The following is a 27,518-nucleotide window of genomic DNA, read 5'->3' on the forward strand; positions in this document are numbered from 1 at the left end:
ATTATTTGCTGTTTGTGGTTTTATTCTGTTTTATTTTTTGTTTTACCAGTCTGTTAACAATGAAATCTGCCACAAAGAAAGGGTTTCTCCCACGAATAAAATGATCGGTAAGAAAGGTGAGTCATTATTCTCGTTTAAACATCCACTTTACATTCTGTTCTGTAGGGCCACCGGGGGCACAGGCAGAGAGAAAGCCAATTGCCTGGGTATTGCCCAACACATCCATTAAAAAAATATATCAAATTCTAAATAAATATTCTGCTCGTCCTGGTATACAGCACGTCACACCAGTAAGCCTCTTTATCTAAGGAGATCACACTGAATACAATGTTGCTATTATTCCTAGCTAGTATCCGTACATCACATTGTGTCCACTAGGTGGCTCCGCTTCAAAGTAAAAGGAATTGATCTCGCGCGTTTTGCATGTTCCATGCGTGTAATCAACACACTTTACATCACCTATAAATTCTACGCTGGGACTTTCTGACTGAAGTTTTTTCCTTATTATTAGTGTTTAATAATATTTCTTACCCTGATCTGGAGTGAGATCTTGTCCGGTTAGTGGTACAAATCATTATTTCTCTCTTGGTTATAGTTTTGCAGATACTAGTTTTAATCAGGAGCACTTAAAGGACAAGTGTCAGTTAAAAACTATATTTATCGTAATCCTTTCAAGTTTTCAAAGCAAATAATTAGAAAAAAGTGTGTCTGTGTGTGTGTGTGTGTGTGTGTGTGTGTGTGTGTATATATATATATATATATATATATATATATATATAATATGCACAATCCAGCCTTTTCACTAAACTGTGATTTCAAATCTCACAGATTGTAATAGTTTTATTATTTAAAAACACCTCACCCAGGCAAAAAATAATGGGGGTTTAGTTACAGAATGATCATACATTGCATAAGCCTGCGTTGTAATGTACCCCATTCTTGGCAGGTCCTACTCTCACAGCCTAATGCTTGCTCTTATGAGATTAATCCACTTACTTGGGAAATTCTTCCTTACTGGGACTCTCTGCAAGTCAAGGCTAAATAGGATCCTGGAATGAGGCCCTAGCCATCTTTATATATATATATATATATATATATATATATATATATATATATATATATATATATATATATATATATATATATATATAATTAGTGTGTGTGTATCACAGAGCTCCACAGCAAAAAACAAATTCAGTAATATGTATAAAGGTATTCTAGAGCTCCACAACGGTAATACTCATTGTACGTTATGTACATTTTTTGTTCTGAACTATTAAATCGTTATTTATTCATGGAGGCCATATTAACTCTGGCCTGTAATCATGTGACACATTAAGAGAGTGGTGTAAGACATTTATTTGCCATATCATTAGAAAATGCATCTGCTTTCGTTAGTTTATAAATATCTCATTCTAGGTATTTTTCAATTGTGATCGTTGTTCTAACTTCCTTTTGAAATGACTGAAAGTACCGTATTACTGTAAAATACTAATAATAGGATAATCCGTGATCATGCCCCTCCAGTCTCACTGCTCAATTCTCTGCCATTTGGGAGTTAAATCCCTTTGTATATGCTGCCCTAGCCACACCTCCATTGGCTGCCAATCACACAGACCCCATAAAAAGGTTTTACACTCCAGTGGGTTATGTATAACTGTGTCATGCTCTGAAGGCTGGTGCAAACTAAGAAAAAGTCTGGTACCTGCTGGTTTTCAGGGGACTGTCCAGCTTTCAGCACTTTATATCACATTTTAAAACCAGTGTGTTTAATTTAGAAGTTTATGTCTCCTCCTCTGTTAATTGACCGTTAAAAGGGGAACTGTCACAACTGAACATTGACCATCACCTATAACTTAAGTTAACCTTTTTTTCATGAAATGCTCTATTTTCTTTTAAATTTCTGCTAAATATTTAGCAAATGACCTCATTATCCAGTTTAGTCCTGGCACAGCCAGGGCACACATTGCAAGTAAGGAGAAGAGAAACATTGTTTAATTTCTCCTCCTCTCATTCTGCTCTCTCTATGCTGACTGCCAGGTGCAAAGAACAGCATTTATAGCAATGATTGATTGAAGTGCTAAGATGGAGCTGCCCAGCTGCTTGATAAAGACGTGTGGATTTATACATTCAATTTTTCGCACCTCACAAATACAGTTTTTGTCACCTGGGAATAGAGTACTGGTTTTAACGTTATTTATTTTAACATTTAAAAAAAAATGTTAAATAAGTGAGACTGCAGGAGCCTGACTTTTACACCAAATGTCCCTTTAATTATACCACCAGAACTATCACGTCTGTTTTATGGTGTGTTAAGAAATGATACATGTTCATTACTTCCTGTTAATTCCAGGATGGAAAGCAGGGGCCCTGTTACTCATTGTGACGTTTTGCTTTGGGATGTTCTGGTATCTACATGTGGAGACTTACTTACCAAGGTGAGATAAGAAGTGTATTACGAATGTGGGAATTTCATTAATTATTATTTGAGCTTTAAGGGAAAAAACTATTCATGTGAGACCTGGAAAGGGTGGTCTACTGCAGCGTTGCCTAATGGACTCCCTTTATCATTGCAACCTTTTGGCAAGTGCCAAGGGCTCGTCTGTGTTCAACTAAACTGAATCAAACTAATGCAAATGTGGGGTTTAACCTTCCCAACGCTAGGGAATATAGCGTGATGGCTCACTTCCAACATGCGCTAGATCAAATCCAATCACAACAAAGTTTTTCAGATCTGTCTTTGGAATTCTTCTTGGTACCTTCTGACTTTTTAGCAACCTTCCTCTTATCAAATCATCTAGCCATCCATATCAGGGCTTAGAAATTGTCCCATTCCAAATTGGAAGACTGTCCTGTATATTCTCTCCATATGCCTCTTACTCGAAATCCCAACTTTCACGATGGAACTAATCTTCATGGTCAACACACAGTGTTTAAACACAAAGTTCTTTCATGTAATTTAACTTACAAAAAGGTATCTCTTGAGAGCTTCAAGAGCATTTTCCTGACCTTCCACTACCATGGTTAACATTACTTGTGCCTAAAGTATAGCACAACACTTTACGTCCGATGATTAGGATAAACCCTTGGACACTCTATTATGCACATCAAGCCATTGCAGTACACATCTGACTGGACCAAAATCCAGATAGGCTTGGGGAAGTAGAGGACAGATTTCCCATGTATCAGTCCAGAGGATATTGTACACTACACTCAAAGCCAACTACTACCTATGGTCTCCTATCGAGATCTGTTGCTAAAAATCACACATCATGCTTATTTCCCTCTACAACTCCATCTAATGGCTAGGAAGGATACAGTGACTTGTTTCAAATGCACACATTCAAAATGGTAAGTCGTGACCCTTTATAAAATACATCCTAAGACCTCAACTACTCGTACCTATACACACTACACAGTGCGTTTTGGTATTGGGTGGGCGAGGGAAATCCTGTAGGATTTTTTCCGTTCAGTTTTAATTTTAGGCTTTACTATGTTTGTTTCTTTGTCAAATGACTGGACTGGTTCTGGCTCAAGGTGTAATGCCACACTACTTGACCTGATTGGCCAAACCCAAGATTGAGAAACTCCTATTGCACGAGAGGTCATGACTCCAAACTCGTCTATCCACAATGGAAATTCTTTCTCTTCCTCGGAGGGAGAATATGAGGGATGGGAGAAGGAGTCTGACTTGCTCGGGAGGTGGCTCATTGAGTAAAGATTTTCAATTGCTGTGTCATATTGCCCATTACGATCGATATTAACTTCTTATATTAACTATTCACTGGATCATCTTAGTGTTAACAATACCTGACGTTACAACAAAAAAGGGATTTGAAAAAAAACCCCACTAAAAACTAATTTTGAGATTAAGAGGAGCACTCTATGGCATTTAGTTTGTTTTGCGTTCTTAAGGGTGTATATACAAGAACACCATGTATAATATTTCTCATTATTATTATTATATTATTATTTATGAGTTGGGAACATAAATAATATGGTATTAAAATGGTTATTGTCGCTCACATTCTAGGATAAATGCACCTAATAAAATGCATCCCATAATGCCCCTTGCCAACTCACATCATGCTCAATAAATCTCTTCACAAGTTTATCTTTGTTTTTACCTCCCGGGGAGGGGCTTTCCTGGTAAGAAGTTATGTTGATGCCTAGATTGTCCTTTTAATGTGCCAAGAGAGGGCCACATTAATCTTAAAATCTAAAGCAATGGTTTCCTTCAGTTATTTATTAATCTTTTTTTCTGTCTGTATGATGTTTAGAGGTGATAGCATTCCATATTTTTTCTTTGCTTGAATGGTAGGAGGTTCTTAGTAAGGGGGGATTCTCTTGCTTATTTCTGATCATTTTTACAATAGTGAGGAATGGAGTGAAAGGGTAGCAGATTATTTTTCTAGCCTCAATGAATGAAATCTCTGGGTTTTACCTTTTATTCGTTATCCCCCCTCATTCCACATCCTCATGGCACAGTGCGTTTTACCTTTTACTCGTTCTCCTCCCTCCCCCATTCCACATCCTCATGGCACAGTGCGTTTTACCTTTTACTCGTTCTCCTCCCTCCCCCATTCCACATCCTCATGGCACAGTGCGTTTTACCTTTTACTCGTTCTCCTCCCTCCCCCATTCCACATCCTCATGGCACAGTGCGTTTTACCTTTTACTCATTCTCCTCCCTCCCCCATTCCACATCCTCATGGCACAGTGCGTTTTACCTTTTACTCGTTCTCCTCCCTCCCCATTCCACATCCTCGTGGCACAGTGCGTTTTACCTTTTACTCGTTCTCCTCCCTCCCCCATTCCACATCCTCGTGGCACAGTGCGTTTTACCTTTTACTCGTTCTCCTCCCTCCCCCATTCCACACCCTCATGGCACAGTGCGTTTTACCTTTTACTCGTTCTCCTCCCTCCCCCATTCCACATCCTCATGGCACAGTGCGTTTTACCTTTTACTCTTTCTCCCCGCTCCCCCATTTCACATTCTCATGGCACAGTGCGTTTTACCTTTTACTCTTTCTCCCCGCTCCCCCATTTCACATCCTCATGGCACAGTGCGTTTTACCTTTTACTCTTTCTCCCCGCTCCCCCATTTCACATTCTCATGGCACAGTGCGTTTGACCTTTTACTCTTTCTCCCCGCTCCCCCATTTCACATCCTCATGGCACAGTGCGTTTTACCTTTTACTCTTTCTCCCCGCACCCCCATTTCACATTCTCATGGCACAGTGCGTTTGACCTTTTACTTGTTATCCCCACCATTCCACATTCTCATGGCAGAGGGGATAGTTAAAGGATTCAAGGTCTGCCAGAACCTTTTCACAGACAGGCTGGGGAAGGAGATCACACAGACATAAGACGTCTAGTAAAAGCAGATGGATGAAAGGTTAAATGATATTGGGGAATATTTACTAAAGTGCACATTGAAATATCATATGCGTGATTTCTGAATGAATGTCTCCCAATTAACGACTTTCCTAATCGCTTTGTTGCAGAACCTATGAACCTGTTCGAGAGATGTGCTCTGTAGGGGATGTCCCTTCCAAGGCTGCCATCTTTATCAGCAAGTAAGTAGATATGATCCTATGGTGCCAGAGAGCAAGGTACCTTGTTTCATAGCCCTCTGGCAGGGACCAGCTGTAAACATCCAAAATAACCCTCCTCCCTTCGCCCCCACCATGTCTCTTAATTACAGGCACTGGATTATTGCCAGCCAGAGGCTCAGGGTATATAATATTATATTAAAGGAAAATGCAATTTATTGTAAATGCTATGAAGTGCAATTAAAGAGGAGCCTGTAATAATGAACTTGTTAAATTAACATTTCACAGTCATTAAGTATAAGAGAACAAGTAGAGATAATTTTTTGTTTGCACTTTAACAAGATATTGAAACATGCAACATTCCAATATATGCACCACAACCTGCGACATTCCAGTCTAAATACCACGTTCCAATATATTCCAATCTATATACCATATTCCTTGACATTCCAATCTATACACCACATTTTATTAAATTGGCAGAACTATCTGGGGTTGAACATGTCAGTGTGTATTTGTCAGGATTACAGAATGATCCAGCACGTAGAATTGTGTAACACAGAGGACTGATAGGTAACGTATACCGGACCTTCGAATGGCCGGACTAACGTACCAAAGAATAGTCAGGAATAGCCGAGGTCAAGGGACACAGAAAGAGACACAACGATAAGGAAAAGCCAGGGGTCAGGGATGCCAGAGAACAGGGAAGTCAAAAACAATGCCAAAGTCAAATAACCAGAATTACCAGAATAAATAACACACTCTCGGACAACCACAAGGGAAACCACGACAGGGCACTGAGCAGGATGAGAACTGGGCCTAAATAACCCTACTCTGGATCTGATAAGGTGTAATCGGCCTTTGACCCAAAAGGGAGTTACCAGGTTCCCATTTGCACAATTGCTGCTCAGCACAAACCCTCCTGTGGATTTGATTACTGCTCGGCACAACTTTTCCTGTTAGGACAGTAAATTCAATTCATTAAATTTTTATAAGCGGATGAATACGTAACAGTTTTATGTATGTACACCCTTGCGCCAGAGGGGTAACCCAAAACCTTTCTTGCTCCAGGGGGGTAACCCAAAACCTTTCTTGCTCCAGGGCCCTCTCTACATTAGTTTTGCCACTGGTCCAATATATACACCACATTCCACAACATTCCAGTATACACACCACATTCCGTATATACAGAATATTCATAGACAAATAGATTTGACAGTGAGACAGCCACTAGAGGTTTTGGAGGCTGGATTAACCCTCAGTATAACCCTCAGTATAAACATAGCAGTTTCTCTGAAATCCTAGAGGGACCTGGCACCCAGACCCCCTCATTAAGCTGAAGTGGTCTGGGTGCCTAGAGTGGTCCTTTAAACTGCAACCAATTCACTCCAAAACCGGTCAATAAGGTGGTACTAAAGCTGATGGGTCAGTATAGCAATGTAGATAAATCCCTGATTTGGTCACCGTGAGAACCCCACCCAATGAAATGCATGGCCGTGTAAAGTACAGGAGATTAACACCTTGGAGTGAAAGGCTCTGTTTTTACACCACCAATGTCTTAGTCATACAGTCGCTACAGGATTCCCAGGAAAACGGCAAGTCATTGCCTACATTTCTCCCTTTTTATTTTCCATACATTTAAGCGGTCCTGCCACGGAGCCTATACTTTGTACACTGTGCTTCTCAACGCTTCGTTCGATATCCTCAGTATATCAACGCTGAGTGACATGTTCCGGTTTACTAACGCTCAGTGATATGACGTGTTCCGGTGTATTGACGCTGAGTGACACGTTCCGGTATATAAACGCTCAGTGACACGTTCCGGTGTATTAACGCTCAGTGATGTGACGTGTTCCGGTGTATTAACGCTCAGTGATGTGACGTGTTCCGGTGTATTAACGCTCAGTGATGTGACGTGTTCCGGTGTATTAACGCTCAGTGACATGGTGTGTTCTGGTGCATTAACGCTCAGTGGTGTGTTCCGGTGTATTAACGCTCAGTGATGTGTTCCGGTGTATTGACGCTCAGTGACGTGTTCCGGTGTATTAACGCTCAGTGACTTTACGGCATATTGACGCTCAGTGACATGTTCCGGTGTATTAACGCTCAGTGACGTGGTGTGTTCCGGTGTATTAACGCTCAGTGACATGTTCCGGTGTATTAACGCTCAGTGACGTGGTGTGTTCCGGTGTATTAACGCTCAGTGATGTGTTCCGATGTATTGATGCTAAGTGATGTGTTCTGATGTATTGACGCTCAGTGACGTGTTCCGGTGTATTAACGCTCAGTGACTTTACGGCATATTGACGCTCAGTGACATGTTCCGGTGTATTAACGCTCCGTGACGTGGTGTGTTCTGGTGTATTAACGCTCCGTGACGTGGTGTGTTCTGGTGTATTAACGCTCAGTGGTGTGTTCCGGTGTATTGACGCTCAGTGACGTGTTCCGGTGTATTAACGCTCCGTGACGTGGTGTGTTCTGGTGTATTAACGCTCCGTGACGTGGTGTGTTCTGGTGTATTAACGCTCAGTGGTGTGTTCCGGTGTATTGACGCTCAGTGACGTGTTCCGGTGTATTAACGCTCAGTGACTTTACGGCATATTGACGCTCAGTGACGTGTTCCGGTGTATTAACGCTCAGTGACGTGGTGTGTTCTGGTGTATTAACGCTCAGTGGTGTGTTCCGGTGTATTGACGCTCAGTGACTTTCCGGCATATTGACGCTCAGTGACATGTTCCAGTGTATTAACGCTCAGTGACGTGGTGTGTTCCGGTGTATTAACGCTCAGTGATGTGTTCCGATGTATTGACGCTAAGTGATGTGTTCTGATGTATTGACGCTCAGTGACGTGTTCCGGTGTATTAACGCTCAGTGACGTGACGTGTTCCGGTGTATTAACGCTCCGTGACGTGTTTGATGTAATGTTTGTATCTCCTATAATGAATCTTATAATCTGCATCTTCCCACAGCTACTCAAGGGATCACCCCGTCTTCCTGCAGTTGAGCGACTATTTTTGGGTGAAAAATCAATCTTTGTACGAGTTGCCATATGGTACAAAAGGAAGCGGTAAGAAGGCGATTTTCCTGCATTTATTTGTTTATTTCAGGTTCTGGTTAAATATTTGCAGCTTTGTCAGTGAGAATGCTCTTTTTGTTCGGGAATGCAGTCTCCAGTTTCTAGAGTCGATCTGGTTACCTTTTTCTTCCATTAGTCCATTAAATGAGTACCAGTAAGTAACTAAAATGCCAGACGTCAAAACAGGTCAGAACTAAATGTATCTAAATTCAATGCAGATTTATTTACTTTTTTTGAGGTTGATAAAATGCTTATAATGAAAGGGTTACTCCAACCACCATGACTGCAGCTTGAAGTGGTCATGGAGGAAGGAATCTGTGCATACAGAGATATTTGCACTTATGTGCTGAGGGCTAGTTATAGCTTTTGGCAGCTCAGAACTCAGTTCCAGACTTCTTAATATTAATTCTGGCAACAGAGCCAGCAGTAGCAGACTGGGATAAGGTAAGATTTTACTATATTAAGGAATGGCGGGGGTTCAATGGTGGTTTTAACCAAAAATATGTTCCTGACTCTATAGTGTTCTGTTCCTTTAACTGCTTTTTTCAGTAGGTACTATTTATCTTCATATTTAATGCCATGCGTGGTAATATTAGTAATAACCTGTGGAATATCTACACATTTACTCTGTGTAATGGGAACAATGGCTACAATTTAACTCCGTGAATTATTTAATTCTTGTGCTTAATGGTTTTATTTTGCACATGTTGTGTGAATGTTTTTCACCAGTTGAAAACTAACCCTCCAGTAATGTACAATCATACATAATTAGTCTGTTAATCCACCCAATCCCTTAATTACTGTTTAAAATACCATCCTGAGGTCTAATAAAGAATACTGTGTAACTGCTTGTGAGCAGTGGTCAGAGCTATACCTGGAGCTCCCTCAGGTGGATGTAATGGGCAGTGCACATTCAACACCTGCGGATAAGCTGTAATTATAGAGAGTTGTACTGGGAACATGGTTATATTTATAAAGTCCAGATCTATTTAGAACCACTTTAATCTTAGTGTTAAAGTCTCTAAACTATAAAACCGAAGACTCAGTTTTTATGAATTGTTTGGTAAACCAAGATGGCGAGGGGCTGTGTGTTCTAGGGGGTTTCAAATTGGCATTATTGGAATTTGGAATTCTATTACCCTCTGTGTACCCTCAGCACAGCTGACATTTGGGAAGTTTGTCTTTTATTTAAGAATGATCTAACATTTATTACTGAACAGCCTGCCATGACACAGAGCCTCGGTAAGGTTTCTCGTAATTCTCTCATGGTGAATGGGCTTCAGAAACATCTGAAATGCTGTGACAAAAATGTAATAAAGTGGAGTGCTTAAGAAAGTGCTTGTTGTTTTATATTTACCTTAGTACATTGGTATATCACAGGTATGCAGCGGATATATAAAAGGAGACGAAAACAATAAACATATAGTGCAACTGGTAATACATGTGGAATTTGGGATAATGCCCACAGATCCTGGCTCTGGAATTAAGTGCCTGTTGGCTAAATATAAAAGCACTAGCACTTTCTTAAGCATTCCACTTTATCACATTTTTTGTCTCATTTGTATTTTTTCTGCGTGGGCATAGTGTTTTGAGCGGCTAGTACACTTCTAGTACCTTAAGCGCTTATCTGATACACACAAATTTTACACCTTTTTGGAGTAAAATATTTTGCTCTTGAAATGCTGTGTCCGCAGTCTGCTTTTTTAGCAGTGTGCTTCTATAACAGACTGTCCTTTTTCTCCTTCAGAGGATTTGCTGATGAAATTCCTGGCTCTCACAAATCGTTACCACGTACCACCGGAGATTGAAAGGTACGCTCTCACCTCACCATTAAATGCTGTGAGAAAGGAGAACTAGATTTTCACTTCCGATTTAACACAAACTGACACACTATTTTGCAATAACCACTTCTGTCTTTATGAAATTATAAAAACCTCACTAGAATATATTCAATATACAAATTCGAACACCTTTTATTTTCTATTATTTGTATTACATGTTTATGTTAATGCACTAACCATACAAATCATTCAATGCATGGCATATTGAGTTTATAATCGTATTACTGTAGAAGTCAAAAAGGGCGGTAGAGCATTAGCAAAATCTGTGTATTGGGTGTAAACCTTCCAGTTCCTGATTCTGTCTGATCCGTATCAAGCCTGCAACTGTGGCTTCTCTCATATTGTTTCATCTACACAAAGTCTCTTCCCCGTTGGGCAGAGTTTTCATTTTTTTGTTAAATAGTGTGTGTGTGTGTGTGTGTGTGTGTATGTATGTATGTATGTATATATATATATTTATGTATTTTATATTAATTTTATATATATCTGAGGAACAAGAGAAACTCTCTGTTGATTGAGACAATCTAATGGAAAACTGGTCAGGACAAGACAGAGGTAGCCAAATACAGAGTAATTCTAGAGGGGATACTTGATTCAGTCTGTAAGACGGCTGGGACGAAGGTTCACCTTCAAGCAGTAGAACAACCCTAAACACACAGCCAGGGTTACACTAGAGGTTAGAGAACGTCTTGGTGTGACCCCGTCACCTCCCAGACTCTGACAGACTGGTTCCAAGTCACCTTACTGAGCCAGGTCATTCTGCCAAGAGGAATGGTCACATATTGAAGGATACAGTAGACACCAACCTGAATACTCCCTTCAAAACTCCAATATTGAGTCAAGCGATGTGAAAGCTCATGCAGTCAGCATGTCTGGTTTTGTTGCTTGTTTTATTTAACTTTTGTGACACAATAAAACTGTACAGTTTATAATCTTTACTATCTGAAGACAGACTCAATAAAAACACTTATTGCAATCACACAAATATTTGTAAATTCTATAAAGAATTGTACTTTGTACATTTTTATTTTTCTAGTTGCTAAGTTTGGTTTTAAAATTAAAATATATACAACATACAATTACCTATAATTTGCAGGCCAACTTGCCCGTAAGAATATTAAGTGTCTGTATGTAGAAATGAGACTATGGCTAATTTTAACCCGATTTTATCATCACATGTTCAGGTTATCGTGCAGAAGATGTGTGGTGGTTGGAAATGGACATCGTCTAAGAAACAGTTCACTGGGTGAAGTCATCAACAAGTATGATGTAGTAATCAGGTAAGCACAGCAATAAATTTATAGAAAGAGCAGTAGATGCCTGGAATAGCCTTCAAGTGGAAGCAGTAAAAGCTAACATGTATATAGAAAGGGTAGTAGATACATGGAATAGCCTTCCAGTGGGTGCAGTGATATAAGGGTAGTAGATACATGTCACCAGTGGTGTGGCTTGCTGAGGTGGCCAATCGGGTGGCCCATGCACTTAGAGCCGCCAGACGGACATGTGTTCTTTGGGGCCTGGTGTTGTTAATGGGCCATTGTAATCTCGTCAGCTAGTGCTGGAAGGAAGTGAGAGACGGTCACATCCTCCCAGCTGACATACATGGAGCTGCGTTCAAGGTAGAGGAGGGGTTGTGTACTAACTCCCAAAAGCCCCAGCCAGCAGAAGTCACCATCCTGAAAGAATGCTTTGCTGAAAGCAAACATTAATGTATTCACTTTAATCTCAGCATATCAACATCTATATGTATGTAAATTAACAATGGTTTATGGAGATTACGAAAGTTCTATGGTTGAACAGGAAGCCTGGCTTCGAAATCATTTTATTATATGCTGATGACGAGCAGCACTGTAGTTTTTAAAAGACTGTTTGTCCGACATATTTTTATGTTTAAATAAACTTTGTTGTAAAGGTTTTAGCACAAAGCACCAGACATACAGGATACAAATGGAGGGAGGATGTTTATGAAAATACCTGCAATATATACACCAGACATTTTAATGGATCTACTTTAGATGTTGTGTAAACGAATTTGTCACCAGAAGGTTTCTTCACTTTTTTTTTTCTTGCAAGTCTCTAGTTTTACGAACACAGCCGAAATAAGAAATTATTGTCCTTCTCAAATGACATAACCCATCCCCAACCCCAGCAACAAAACCGTTATTGAATGCAAGTAAAAATTCCGCCTTAGGAATACAGAACACATTAAAGGAAACGGTGCCGTAAACCTTATTTTATAGACGTATAAAGTAGCATCAGGGAGACGGTAATCAGAGCGACTCTCGTTTGGCTCCTGTTAAGTCTTGATATTGAATTTGCAGAGTTGCCAAGACTTGTAGATGACAAACCCTCGGTGTAACTATAACTGTTACAGTAACTCGCTAACGGTCGTTAAACAGCTTCGTGTCTTATTACAGTTTACTAAATGGCTCCCATAGTGCTGAGAGGTGGGCGTTTCATCAGCCATTTACAGATTGCCGAATATGAAAAAACTCTTAATTTCCACAGAATTGAGCACAATGTAAACCTTGTGCTTGCAACGATACTGCTTTATTTTTTTTTTATTTATTCTTATTTTATTTTGATGATGGTTTTCTGGTTGTTTATGAATTTTTGTAAAGGTGTTACGTGCTAACAATATGACCTCCAGAGTTTAGGATGCTTGATATTATGGCCAGCAATGTGTAACATGCATGGGTATTTTTTTATGTTTTATTTTTGTATGCAGCTTGCTTAATTAGCATAATTAGATGTCTGACTGCCAATATGTGACAAGTATTTTATGGTCAAACAAAATAAAATTCATAAATGAAAATGTTTGGTCTGTTTCCCTAAATTTCTCTCTGCAGACTGAACAATGCACCAGTACATAACTACGAGCGGGATGTTGGCAATAAAACAACAATGCGATTCTTTTACCCCGAATCTGCAGATTTCGACCCCAGTCTAGACAATAACCCGGATTCTTTGATGGTGTTGGTACCGTTCAAACCCCTGGACATTCAGTGGATGAAAATAATCCTAAATAATGAAAAGCGGGTATGTGGTTGGTTCTAAAGCGACGTTTAGCTGCAATTAGAACTGAGACGGCAATTTTTGGCTATATTTACTATATTTGGAGCGAAAAATAATTCTTGCTCTCTAGCTAGATTAATAAAAGCAAAACATTCTAAAACATCATTCTTAGCTTTAAAAATAAATCTCCTGGAGTTTATTATAAATATAGTTTATTTTCCTGCTTTATTGCTCTGCTTTAAGGACATTGTAAACTGGAAAACATCTAGTGGGAGATTATTATATTCTTTACCAATGTGTTTTCCAGTCTGTCATGATGTACGTTAAGGAATAGGTCCTTGACATTTGGTCGTCTCCCTGATTTTTATTTTGCCAGACAAGTCTAAATTCATGTATTTATGAGTTTGTTCAAGTTATTCAGTGAGCTTTTAAATGAAATATATAACCAAGTAGCTTCAATGTCAAGTCTGGACACACCAATTATAATTTCATAATTTGATTAACAGGAATTATTACATTCTATTAAGTCCTTTGTAATTGTCGCAGACGCAGTTACAATTTGTTACAAATGGTATCCTACCAATCAGACAAAGTACTGTTGGGGCCTTCCGATTTATACCAAAAGTGATATACACGGACATTTACTAAAGTGAATTTCACATTTAATACCAGGGCAGCCAAACTGAAAGCATTGCGGACTTAGAGGGGTTGGTTACTTTGACCTTAAAATTGAAATTCATCATCCGATGCAAAAGCAATGTAATGCATCCATGTGGAACTAAAAAAAACAACATGAATCTAGACAGGCATAGACTGACGTCACTGGTGACTAGACATTGAAGACGCGGGATGCCATTCAAGGGACTCCGCACTGATGATCCTGATAACCAACAATACTCAGATAGGGGGCGAATTACGCCAAGTATTTGGGAATTGAGGGGAACATTCAGTTTTTTAAGGTCCTGTGGAATGCGGGCTTGACAACTGTTGTGGTTTAAATTCAGCAGACAGCAATGTTTTCTCTCAGGTATGAAGACAAGGAATGGACACAGCAGAAATACAAGCTCGGAGGGCAGTACTCCATCACACAAGTGTATGACAAAATACTGCTCCTCATTTTAATGGGGAAAATACAGATCTTATAACAAATCTCTGAACACATCCAAAAGGGGTTGTCTTTACATAATACAGGGAGGGGGGGGAGGGGCAAGAAGAAGATACAAATCAGGATCAAAGGCCAGCTGTTATAATAGAGCATCCTGACATTACTTAATCAATTGTGTCATTAATCCATTTCATTCCAATCTTTTATTCTGAAAGAATAACATATCAGTAAATTAATTAATTGTCTATTATAGCACTCAGGGAAGAAAAAAAACTTCAGAACCGTTATTTCTGAAGAAAATCTCCGGGGAGCCATGGCTATAATAAGACCGTCCCTCCCTCCTGGACGAATTAAGGTTTATTAAACAATTAGTTAAATTTTAGGGCTTGGTATAAATTCTTTGCAGATCCAATAAAATGATTGTCTGTTTCCCATGATGAAGAAGATAAAGCCTGCTTAGAGTGAAATATAAATAATAACATATTTTACTATCACTGTTCTTTGGGATCAAATAATATTAATCAGCGCATAACCAAGTCCCATGGAAAGAAGAATAATTAGGGTGCACCGAGCACTATTGTTCATTCTGGATAAGTCTGAGTTTGATCATTCTTTGCTTGGAATATCCAGAGTGCTTGATGGGACATCTTTCTAATCAGCTTTCACGAATCCACATCTGGTTCTCCTCGGTCAGAACAGCTCTTCTGGTGATGGCAACAACGGTTGTCGAAGGACTGTATGGTGGATCAAAGGTTCCGGATTTGAAGAGGGACTTCACCAAGACTTGGTTTCCAGGCTTAAAAGGATGTGTGGTAGTACCTGAAGGATGAGGAAGAGATAGAGACAAATCACCATAGATGCCATTCAATTCGTCTACAAGGTTCAATACATATAACACAACATTTAGGTCTCCGCTCACCATCGAAGCACCTTTGGACTTACACCATGAAGTTGGAAAAGGTCTCCACATTAAAATTTCAAATGGTGAATAACCCGTAGTTGAACTAGGGGTCATTCTGATTTCAGCTAAAACTGCTGGCAAATTGTCTGGCCAATTACGTGTGCTATCCAAGCCTCCTTTTGTCAATTTCTCCTTTATCGTTCTATTCATCATTTCTACTTGCCCTGATGACTGAGGGTGATGGGGTATATAAAATTTCCAATCTATACTCGACATTTTACAAACCTGCTGTGCAACTGCTGAAGTGAAAGGAGTTCCTTTATCACTATTAATCCTAACTGGGCAGTCAAAATGTGTCTACAATGACAAGTAAACACTTGAGTCCACTTTTGCCGTTGTCATATGCATGAAGTTAATTTGTAAACATTTGTTTAACATTTGGCCTTCCGCTGCAGGAAGGTAGTCGTGTTTACCAAACTGTGGTTTGGTAGTATTAACTCTTGCACATGTTAAGCACCTGGATAAAATATTGGTAACTGTATGATCTTACCTGTTAATTACAAATCGTTCTTTTAGCATAGCCAATACCCCTCTTCGTCCGACATGTCCATAGCCATGGAACTGTCGGACGAGTAACACAGTAGAAGCTTGAGGGATCTAGCTAAGGATCTAGGTAACAGTATGGCCCTCAATAATCCATCAATTAATGCAAAATGAGAAACAGTTTGACCATCAGCTGCAACAAAACCTCTAGCCTGCCAAATGACACCAAAATCATGAACCACTCCAAAGGCAAATCTCGAATCAGTATAAATAGTCACATCTTGGTCTTGAAAAGCAATACAAGCTTGTGTAAGAGCAATCAACTCCATCTGGGAACTAGTACACCATGACTCTTATAATCCTCATCCACCACTAAAACACAACATGCTTATTCCCTGCACCAATCAACTCCATCTGGGAACTAGTACACCATGACTCTTATAATCCTCATCCACCACTAAAACACAACATGCTTATTCCCTGCACCAATCAACTCCATCTGGGAACTAGTACACCATGACTCTTATAATCCTCATCCACCACTAAAACACAACATGCTTATTCCCTGCACCAATCAACTCCATCTGGGAACTAGTACACCATGACTCTTATAATCCTCATCCACCACTAAAACACAACATGCTTATTCCCTGCACCAATCAACTCCATCTGGGAACTAGTACACCATGACTCTTATAATCCTCATCCACCACTAAAACACAACATGCTTATTCCCTGCACCAATCAACTCCATCTGGGAACTAGTACACCATGACTCTTATAATCCTCATCCACCACTAAAACACAACATGCTTATTCCCTGCACCAACATCCACAGACTTTTGAGTCACTTTCTCATCTTTCATACCAACATCAACACTTTCTGCAGTGCATCTCACCATTGCAGAAGGACTCACAACCATCTGTCCAACATGCCTGTTCCTTCTACCAATTGCCATTAAAATTTCATCCGTATCAATATTCCAAAAAATCTTTTTTTTTTCTCATCTAAACTGTGATGTAATGGTGCAACAGAAGGCACATAAGCAGGTGATGCTGCAGAAGCCTGGACATACTTTGTAGCCTGATCAGGAACAACCCATAACTGAGCACACTTTAACCATCCTGTAGCTGCATTATGCATATACTTCTTATCCCATTTTGGATCTCCACCTGGACCCCACTTTTTAAAACCTTTAATACACATACCTTTCAGCATTTGCAAATTAAAATCACTAAAAGAACCCTCTCTTGGCCATGGATTACAAATCATTTTATCACAATTCTCTGACCATACAACTAAATTTGTACAAAATGGCTCAGCATAGTAATCTCCAATAGTTTCTTGAACAAACTGGCATGGGGTTTGGCCTAATCGAGGACCCTGAGACTTGACTTGAGGAGTACGTGACGCAGCACTATTAGGGACATCTTTAGATGATTTAAATTTTACAGAATTTTGTTGGGAATTTTTACCATTACTGGAGCCCATTTCCAACTTCACACAGATAACACTTTACAATATATAACACTTTATATATGAACAATGCACACTTTTTAAACAATACAACTATACATGCAGCGCTGCAATAAACAAAATAAAATGTATTCTACTGTGTCCAAATCGTGCATCCAATATAGTGACTAACTCTGGTCACTCAGTGGGACTGCTATACCCACTATATACAACTTACCGGTAAGATGGGACTCTAACCCATAAAATATCTATTTTTTTTCTCTTATACAACTTTACATGGGACTCTAACCCAAACTTAATAACAACTTAACATGGGACTCTAACCCAGTGGTAGTCAACCTTTTTTTACCTACCGCCCACTAATGCAACTTTTTGGTTGAAAAAATTTCCTTACCGCCCACCAGTTTTCGCGCAAATGCGGAATATTTTTTAGAAAGGAGGGTGTTTTACAAAAAATAAATGTACGTACATTTAACTTTTTATTTCTACTTAATGCAGGTTTATAAGGTTTTTAACTTTATAAAGTTTAATGAGAAAACAATAAAGTAAATTGAAATTACCTTTACTAGTGATTAATGAGATCCTTGAGGTTGATGCTGCGAGACTAAATATTTGATATCTGGTTCGATTTTCGTAAGGAACAAACGAAGGTCTCTTTCAGTGATATTCAGACGACTTCTCTGTTTGCGCATAATATGATTTCTCATATTATCTCTCTATGATTTTTCTTGTGCGTCAGCTCATCTCCTCTCCCTCCTCAATTCCCCTCCCCACCTTTTTTTTCCCCTTTTTTCTATTTTTTAACCTTCCTTGTAGCAATGCCCAGTAGGAAGGCTGAGCTAGGTAGCCCACTTACTATATAGTCCACTATAACAGACAGACACACGTACAAGACACACGTACAAGACACACGTACAAGACACACATACAGACACACATACAGACACACACACGACACACATACATACACATACACACACACACACGACAAATACACACACACACACGACAAATACACACACACACACGACAAATACACACACACATACACACACGACACATACATACACACACACGACATACATACACACACAACACACATACATACACACACACACAACACACATACAGACACAGATACAGACACAGATACAGACACAAATACAGACACATAGATACACAAATACAGACACATAGATACACACACGACACATACATACACACACACACACGACACATACATACACACACACACACGACACATACATACACACACACACACGATACATACACACACACACACGACACACACAACACATACAGACACACACGACATAAACACACGACACACATACATACACACACACATACATACATACACACACGACACATACACACACACATACATACACGACACATACAGACACACACAACACATACAGACACACACGACACACATACATACACACACACATACATACATACACACATACAGACACAAATACAGACACAGATACACACACACACACACACACACGACACATACACACACACACATACACACATACATACACACACATACATACATACACACACACATACATACACATACACAAGACACACACGACACATACAGGAACACAGACAGACACACATACACACAAGACACATACATACAGACACACACAAGACACACATACCAACAGACAGTCACACATACATACACACACACACACACAAGACACACATATATACAGACACACACACACACACACACACACACACACACAAGACATACATACAAAGACACACACACACACACACACACACACACACACATTATATTTAAGTCACCCTCCTGTTTCCTACCTTTTAGATTCAGGAGGGTGACTTTCCCTGGGGTCCAGTGGTGGCTCAGGTGGATGGGAGTCAGAGTTCCCACTCTGACTCCCTGGTCTTCCTCCCGCGCGGCTCTCAGGGTTAGCTGGGAGGAGTGATGTGCAGTCACTTCCTCCCAGCTCTGCGATGTCATCACAGGGGGCCCGGTCGCGCTGTTAAAGCGCCCAGCGCTGACCGGGCCCCCTCACAATCCACATCCATCGGGTGGCCCTGACAGCATGGGCCACCCGATGGACCCCTCCATATGCAGCCCCGGCGGTTTGCCGCGCGGGCCGGAGCCGCAATTTGTCACGGCGGTACCCAGTCGCAGGGGTACCGCCGGCTCGCACCTGCCCGCCCGTCCGCCCGGTCGTCAGGTCGTCAAAACCTGGAAATCCCTACCGCCCACCTGAAATCCTAAAACGCCCACTAGTGGGCGGTAGGGACCAGGTTGACGACCCATGCTCTAACCCATAACATAATAAAGTATGCTGTAATAAAATATAATAATTTGTAAAATATTATATTGCACAGCTACTTGGGGACTCAAACCCTTTTAACTCCTGAGAGTACAACAAAAACAAAAAGAAGGGTAAACAAAAACAAAAAAAACATTACTTTTCTGCAACCACAAAAAAATTGTTCAGAGAATCCAAACAAGGCAAAGAACACAAAAATAAAACAGAAGATATTCTTACCCGATTTGGATTCTCATCCCACTTCTGACACCATATTGTTGTGGTTTAAATTCAGCAGACAGCGATGTTTTCTCTCAGGTATGAAGACAAGGAATGGACACAGCAGAAATACAAGCTCGGAGGGCAGTACTCCGTCACACAAGTGTATGACAAAATACTGCTCCTCATTTTAATGGGGAAAACACAGATCTTATAACAAATCTCTGAACACATCCAAAAGGGGTTGTCTTTACATAATACAGTCATGTCCTGTCAATTGCATAGCCAAAGAACTTAAAGCACATTTGGCATTAGCTGGTCAAAAGGTGTTACTTGATTAAACAAACACTTTCCAATAGTCACAAAGACGAGGTGTTAACAGGATATCCAGTGCGGGGGGGGGGGGGGGGGGCAGCTGTTATAATAGAGCATCCTGACATTACTTAATCAATTGTGTCATTAATCCATTTCAACAACATTAGCCGATCTGACGGGCGGCGTGACACCAACCCGATTACAAACCTTTAGATACACGCGATTGTAACATCTCTATCAAACCCTATCTAATAAAACTGCTATTCATTGTAACCGAACGTGGTTTGGAGACCTATATAATAGCAAAACTGACCTAAAAAAAGAAGTGTCCACACTATAGCAACACCTTCTGGTGGGACATCTAGATAATAAACACATTTTTTGGAGGCACTGGGAGGCCATAGCTGGTACGACCTTCACACATGCTCTGTGAGAGAAGATCCTCATTCTAAACCGTAAAAAGTTGAGGAAATTGTAGGTGAGACATCACCCTACGTTTTAGCGAAGCCATTATTGCATTCCAAACCAGCCCCAATAGCAACCTATAAAGGGTCGATTCTCTGGCATCTCCTCAATGCAGCCAAATCCTTGGTGTCTGCCCTCTGGAAGCAAGTTAGGGCTCCAACAGTGGAGGAAATTCAGATGGTGGAGCTACACGCATTTTTATTAGGGAATAGCACAAAGCATGCGTTGTGGTGGCAGTGGTTGATGGAGTTTCTGGTGCAGAAGATGATCGACTGGGGTGAACTGCAGGGGGTGGGCAGGCTTGAGGCGTGGAGGTGCATGTCTAACACCAAGACCTTGTAGTGGGTCGAAACGCTGCTGCTCTTTCACATTTTTGAACCAATAAATCTGCCTACGCCTTGAGATCTTCTTTTTGTCTGTCAGAATGACTAACTCAGTCATTGATCTTATCTTATTGCAAGAGTGAGAGATAATTCTAATAAACTGTAAATTTTAAGCAAGAAATGCGGATTTTAAAAAATTCTCTAATTCTGCTTTGCAATTTTAAACTACTAAACCAACCTTGGGAAATGTGCAGAATTTGACCACATAAAATAACATTTCAAGCCAAACTGGAAAAGTTTTGTTACACGGCTATTTTTGTAATTTCTCCATAATTATTTCTGGAAATGATTACAGCTGTGTTTATATTCTCTCCACCAGTTAAAATTATATTTTGGTAACATGTAATCTCTGTTAGGTTCGGAAGGGATTTTGGAAAATGCCCCCTATAATCTGGGAAGTAGATCCTCAAAATATCCGTATCTTAAATCCTTATTATATGGAAGTCACTGCTACGAAAATCCTGGGTATCGATCAGGATCAGAAGAAGAAAATGAAAGCGGTAAGTGCTATGGGTGGCAGTCGGAAAGCCGTTTGCATCAAATTGGCCAATGTGCAACTTGACAATTGCTTATTATTATTCATAATATTCTGTTCACTTTGTGTGTCTGAAGATTCTGCAGAGCTGGAGACATTAACATTAAGACATTAAGGTTTGACAAAATGATTCTTGCGTTAGGACTGACGTGCGCAGTCCTGTTAGACTATTCTCAATATTTTTTTCTTTTATTTTTATTGCTTTTAACATAGTAATAGAGGTATCTCAAACCCTGGATTTATGGGGAAATTTCTCATTTTGGGCAAAGTTTCATAAAAACATTGTGTGAAACATTTTCTTCCAGATTTGATTAGACACTTGCTTTTAGACATTTTCTTTAATATATCTTTCTCTGTGTGCATGAACGTTTATAACTGTAGATGGAATTGCGGCTTTGTGGCTCACACTATGCCATTCTCCGCTGGAGACCACTGGAGACAATGAGATCCTGCAAGGCAACTTTCATAAGTAATTTTTTATAGTTTATTTTAGGTTTTTTTGCACTTACTTTTTTATTCTTTTCTAGAAACCGACCACCGGTATGCTGGCGATTACCTTCGCTCTTCATTTCTGCGACCTGGTCCATATAGCGGGATTTGGATACCCTGCATCTACCAATAAGAAACAGCCGATCCATTACTACGAGAAAGTGACCCTAAAGTCAATGGCTGTAAGTTCCTCTGCATTGCACGCTAAAAATGACTATACTAAAAAATAGTAAGCCTGGACTGTGTAATGGCATTACTGATACTCACTTACAAGTTTTAATTCTTTTTGTGTGAGTGGTACCAAAGAGGCTTGGTATGCCACGATAGCTATACCAAGTAGAGTAAAAACAATCATGAAAGGTTATCAACAGCTAGGCAAAGCTGCTACTGTGCTAGGGCGCAGTTGTACTCACTTATGTGACGTCTTGAGCGTTATACAGGTATGAATACTGAGCTCTCATGGTCACCTGAAGGCGTGTGGAGGGGGGTAAGGTCGGCTCAATCTGTCAGTCGATCTGAATGTGGGCTGATTATATGGGAACTCATGTGGTGCGCTGAATAATACAATAAAAACAAGTTAACTAAACTCTATATAACGTCAAACTTTAAGTTAACCCTACAGTTCTAAAGAGCGCTGTAAGGCTGCATTAGGTGATGGTTGTTAGTCCCAATGTCCTCCTCCAGTAGTCATCCGTCGAGTTATGAAAGGAATTGTCGTGTCTGGATTCCACTGGTGCTGCGTCCTGGCTGGTGTCCCGTCCCCAGGAGTTGTCAGGGCGTTTGGAGGTAAGTTGAGTGTGGGCAGTAAGGCTGCTGCTTCAGAGAGGTTGTGGATCAGGTGCTTGGTTTCTCCCTGTTGGATCATTAGGGCGCGTGTTAGTCGCCATTGGTACGGTATATTCTGCTGTCTCAGTGGCTTAAACGATGTCCGCCAGGCTAGGGTGCTCCCAGGTCTGAGAAAAACATTAGAGACATGTCTTCAAACTTATATGGCGTGTGGTCTCTGCCGCCAGCCGCCAGCACCGCTGCTTTATCTTTACCACTTTGCACCTGGAGGACCAAGTCTCTTGGCACATTGTCTGGGGCACATGGGGACTTCGTTACTCTGAAGAATCCATCAATTACCACCTTTTTGCCCTATCTTGGGGTAAGTAAAGCTACCAATAAGCGCCTCAGGAAATGTGGGATTTCAGCCATCTGTATCTCTTCTAAGATGCCACTTTTTTTTACGTTGTTTCCGCCTCCAGTCTTCAATGGCAGTGAAGCAGCGGTCACTCAGCTTACTTTGCTGTTGGAACCCCTTGACTGCTTTCTGCAATGTGGCGATCTGTGATGTTTGTTCGCTGGAAACGGCCTCCACTGCCGTCAGCCTGCCCGATAGGCCCTGCAAATCTGCACGGAGTAATGCTACATCCGTCTGGATACTCTTCTGGAGGTCTGCCAGAAGCAGTTTTAGCACTGCAGTAGTCACCGGAGAGTTGTCTTGTCCAGTGTTCTTCGGTGCTGGGCATGGGTTTACAAGGAGATCTTCCATCCCCTCGTCTGGGGACATGTCATCGGAGATTTCACAGTAGGTCTCCTGGTAGTCGGTCATCTTAGGCCTCACCGAGCCATGTGCCTGCCTCGGCATGTCTTCAATATTTAAGCTCATCGGGTTTCATTTTCTTAGTTTTGCGTTCTATTATTTTTCCCCCTGCTCGTGGGTACTCACAGACAAGTTTTATTTGCTACAGATGCTCCTCACTTACCGACCGGGTTCTTATGACCTGGTCGTAAAACTAATTGGTCTGTAAGTGAGGTGCATGCGCACCAGTGCAAGTCTATGTTCGGGTGAAATTACCCCGAACGTTCCCCAAACATAGATTAGATGGATTCCCTACTTTGGTGCATTTTTCTATGTTTGGGGATATTTCCCTGAATGTAGACTTGCGCACCAGAGCAGGGAATCCCTCTAATCTATGTTCGGGAGAATTCCCTGAACATAGACCAGCTCTCTAACCTGCAGAATCCCCAGTGTGAGTGTGAGCCGTCGCAAAGTGAGGACCACCTGTACATTTTTTTTTTTTTTTTTTTTATGCTTTTCTTAATTATTACAAAAACATTTTTACAATTGTTTTCACTGTTAATGTCAGTAAATAATGAGATTTCATTCTGCGGGCCCATCTAAACTACGGATTGAACCAGACTGAAATCTGAATCGCAGAATTCAACTAAAATAGCTGATCTGTCATGTTATTCATAGTTTTGCTATTTTTAGCAGTGTGTAGCAATCTAGTTACAAAGTTGCAGGCCGTGTAAATGTATGCACTGCTTCTAATGTAAACTAATAATCCCAGCAGGAGTCTTTTTTTAAAAAATAAAGCTCATCTTTCTTTATCTTTAAAAGCTACGTAATTGTTTTTAAAGTTTTTAAATTGGGGCATAGGTACGGTGCGTACATTGTTTTATTATTTTGTGAGGTCATTGACACCATGTCTATTGAAAAAACGCTTCCAATATTGATATACAGGAAAAAATGTTGTAAATACCAATTCATGTGCGGGTAAATATTTAAAGGCATGTTCTAAATTCTTAATAAATGGCTACCAAATTCAATAAAATAGAGTATCTTGTAATTTTCTCGCTTTAAATGCAAATTGTTTAACCAGTGCATGTTTTGTTTATTTATTTGTTTTTTTTTTACATTTTATATTTTTCTTAAATGGTGCCAACTATTTCCCATTCCCCGGTGGGTTTTTCATTGTGGCACGGATGTATAAACCACAGGTTCCTTTTTTCTATTTCTTGTTTTAAAAAACAAGAAATAATTATTTATGAAAGCGGTTTCTCCATAACCTTTATATATAAACCCTGTTAGGGGTTCTCTAAAAATCTGCCTATTTTGGACTGTTGCCATGGAAACCAATGAAATGTTGCTACTGATTGCTCCACATTGCGAATTTTGCTCCAGACTTTGTCTTTATTCAGACCCCTGTGTATCAGGTGTAGGTTCTGTTTATCTCATAGTTGCAGATTTAGTTACGGCAAGGCTGATGTGTACATTACATCATAACATTTGCACCAGTTCTGTGCGTGCGCACCATTTCCTTGCGTATATAAAACTGTTATTTCACTCTTTGTACATTGATGGCATGTTTTTTTCCCACATTTTCCTTTTTTATTTTGGTGATTGTGACGGATTATAAAAAAGTAAAATAAAGTGACAGATTTTGGAACAAATAGGTGAAAAGGGAAAAGCACCAAAAAAGCCGCATGTTGTGGTTGTGGATGAAAGTTTGCGCAATTTAAAGGGTTTCACAATAATTGCGGTGTTGAAGTTTCAAGATGTCTGCCGAATATGTGCTTCCAGTTGCACCAATATGGCCGCCATTAGTGTGCTTCCAGTTGCACCAATATGGCCGCCATTAGTGTGCTTCCAGTTGCACCAATATGGCCGCCATTAGTGTGCTTCCAGTTGCACCAATATGGCCGCCATTAGTGTGCTTCCAGTTGCACCAATATGGCCGCCATTAGTGTGCTTCCTGTTGCATCAATATGGCCGCCATTAGTGTGCTTCCAGTTGCATCAATATGGCTGCCGAACGTGTACTTTAACCCCTTAAGGACCAAACTTCTGGAATAAAAGGGAATCATGACATGTCACACATGTCATGTGTCCTTAAGGGGTTAAAGCATATCAAGATGCCCATCGGCTATGTATCCTGGTATAAACACCAAACCTAATTAGGCTAAAGGTAGACATCTACAGAGTTACCTAGAAGCCCACATACATTTGCAAAATCGGCAAAGATCTTGTTTTAAAAAGTGTTGGGTTATTTTTTTTTTATTTTTAAAGTGTAAACATTAAAATATACCTATGACCACTAAACCCATAGACAAAACAAAAATGATGCTAAACAAGCAGGTTTGTATGGGTTTATGCAACTGAGATTAAAAAGTATAAAAAAAATATAAAGAAATTATACTGTTTCCACTGCTCTGGGTGACCCAGATCTAAGCATGGCAGAAGGTGACCCTGCTCAAGGCGTGGCAGTGGGTGACCCTTATGGCAAGGACCAAGCTCTTAGACTGGTTCTGCAGATCGACATGCAATCAATCTGTTTTCCTGTGTTCGGAATATTGCCTGGAGTCGGCAACTAAAATTCCCAGACAAGCCTAGCATTTTATTGATATAGGAAGACTCTCTCATGTTTTAATGTAATGTAATTTTTTTTTTTACTATACTGACAATAATAAATGTATCTGTGTCTCTCCTTAATGTCTCCCTGCATCTTCCCTTCTAGGTGTCTGGACATAATATTACACTGGAAGCCGTTGCCATAAACCAACTTCTTCAACATAGACTTATTCAGAATTTGACTTACTTCTGACGAGGGACGTTTTTTGGGAAGCTAAAAGAGAAAGTCAGTGTCACTGCTCTGTGTACCCACGGTGCTAATGGGAACAAGATGGATTCCTTCATACCATGCCTGAGTGGGGAATTACAAAACACATTTAAGCATAGGATTGGTTTAAAGGATCCAACTCGAATGTGACATCCGGGAGAAGGATGGAGGACTGGGACATCCTGTTTAACATGTGTTCAGTGTTAGAAAAGCGAGATGATCTATGGACAAGTTAACCGCTTTTCACATTTTTTGGAACTACAAAAGTAAAAAAAATCTCAAACATTTAAAAAGTAAATATATTTATTTTAAAACATCTGAATCTTCTACAAATATCTGGACCATGGAACAGTGCTTGAAGTGCGTTGGCCAATCTCCAACACCAGGACATTTATAACTGTAACTGGCACAAGCAGGCGTTTTGAGATGTCAGCCATAAAGTCATTAAGCATTTTGATTGCATTTTCTATGATTTATGTTTCAACAATGTAGGTTAGGAAGTGGTGGCTTTTGGCAATGAGTTTGGGTTAGGAGAGTCGTCTGCGGGCGGATAGCAGTGTTTTTCCACAATATTTGAGGGGGCGGGCTTCCTCTTCCATGTGCCATGGACTTCTAGGTTGCTATATTTAAATGTTTTTGGCTAATTAGATCCTGGTTTATTATTATTATTTCTGTGATATGACAAACGAACCTCCATAAAGGGAGGGGATAGATTTCTAACATTTCCTAAACTCGCAAAACTGCTGGAGCATCTCAAACACTGAATTGTATAAAATGTGTAAGACTGTGGTAGACTGGGTTTCCAGCATAGCTCATAAAATTGTACCTAAAAAAAAAAATACAGTTTATTAATCACATAAATAATTCAAAAACATCAAA

The 27,518-nt window shown here is 40.1% G+C and overlaps 1 protein-coding gene across 1 annotated transcript; it reads left to right on the top strand.

The window, feature by feature from the left end:
* On the top strand, positions 1 to 27,518 carry LOC134577825 (CMP-N-acetylneuraminate-beta-galactosamide-alpha-2,3-sialyltransferase 4-like). Its single transcript, XM_063436722.1, has 10 exons — positions 1 to 116; positions 2,354 to 2,438; positions 5,508 to 5,579; positions 8,525 to 8,622; positions 10,379 to 10,442; positions 11,657 to 11,752; positions 13,322 to 13,511; positions 21,588 to 21,731; positions 22,294 to 22,437; positions 26,538 to 27,518. Exons 1-10 carry the CDS (start codon positions 101 to 103, stop codon positions 26,622 to 26,624), a joined length of 996 nt encoding a protein of 331 aa, XP_063292792.1. The 5' UTR covers positions 1 to 100; the 3' UTR covers positions 26,625 to 27,518.

This window comes from Pelobates fuscus, chromosome 11, assembly GCF_036172605.1.
Source record: "Pelobates fuscus isolate aPelFus1 chromosome 11, aPelFus1.pri, whole genome shotgun sequence".
In the NCBI taxonomy this organism is placed as follows: Eukaryota; Metazoa; Chordata; class Amphibia; order Anura; family Pelobatidae; genus Pelobates; species Pelobates fuscus.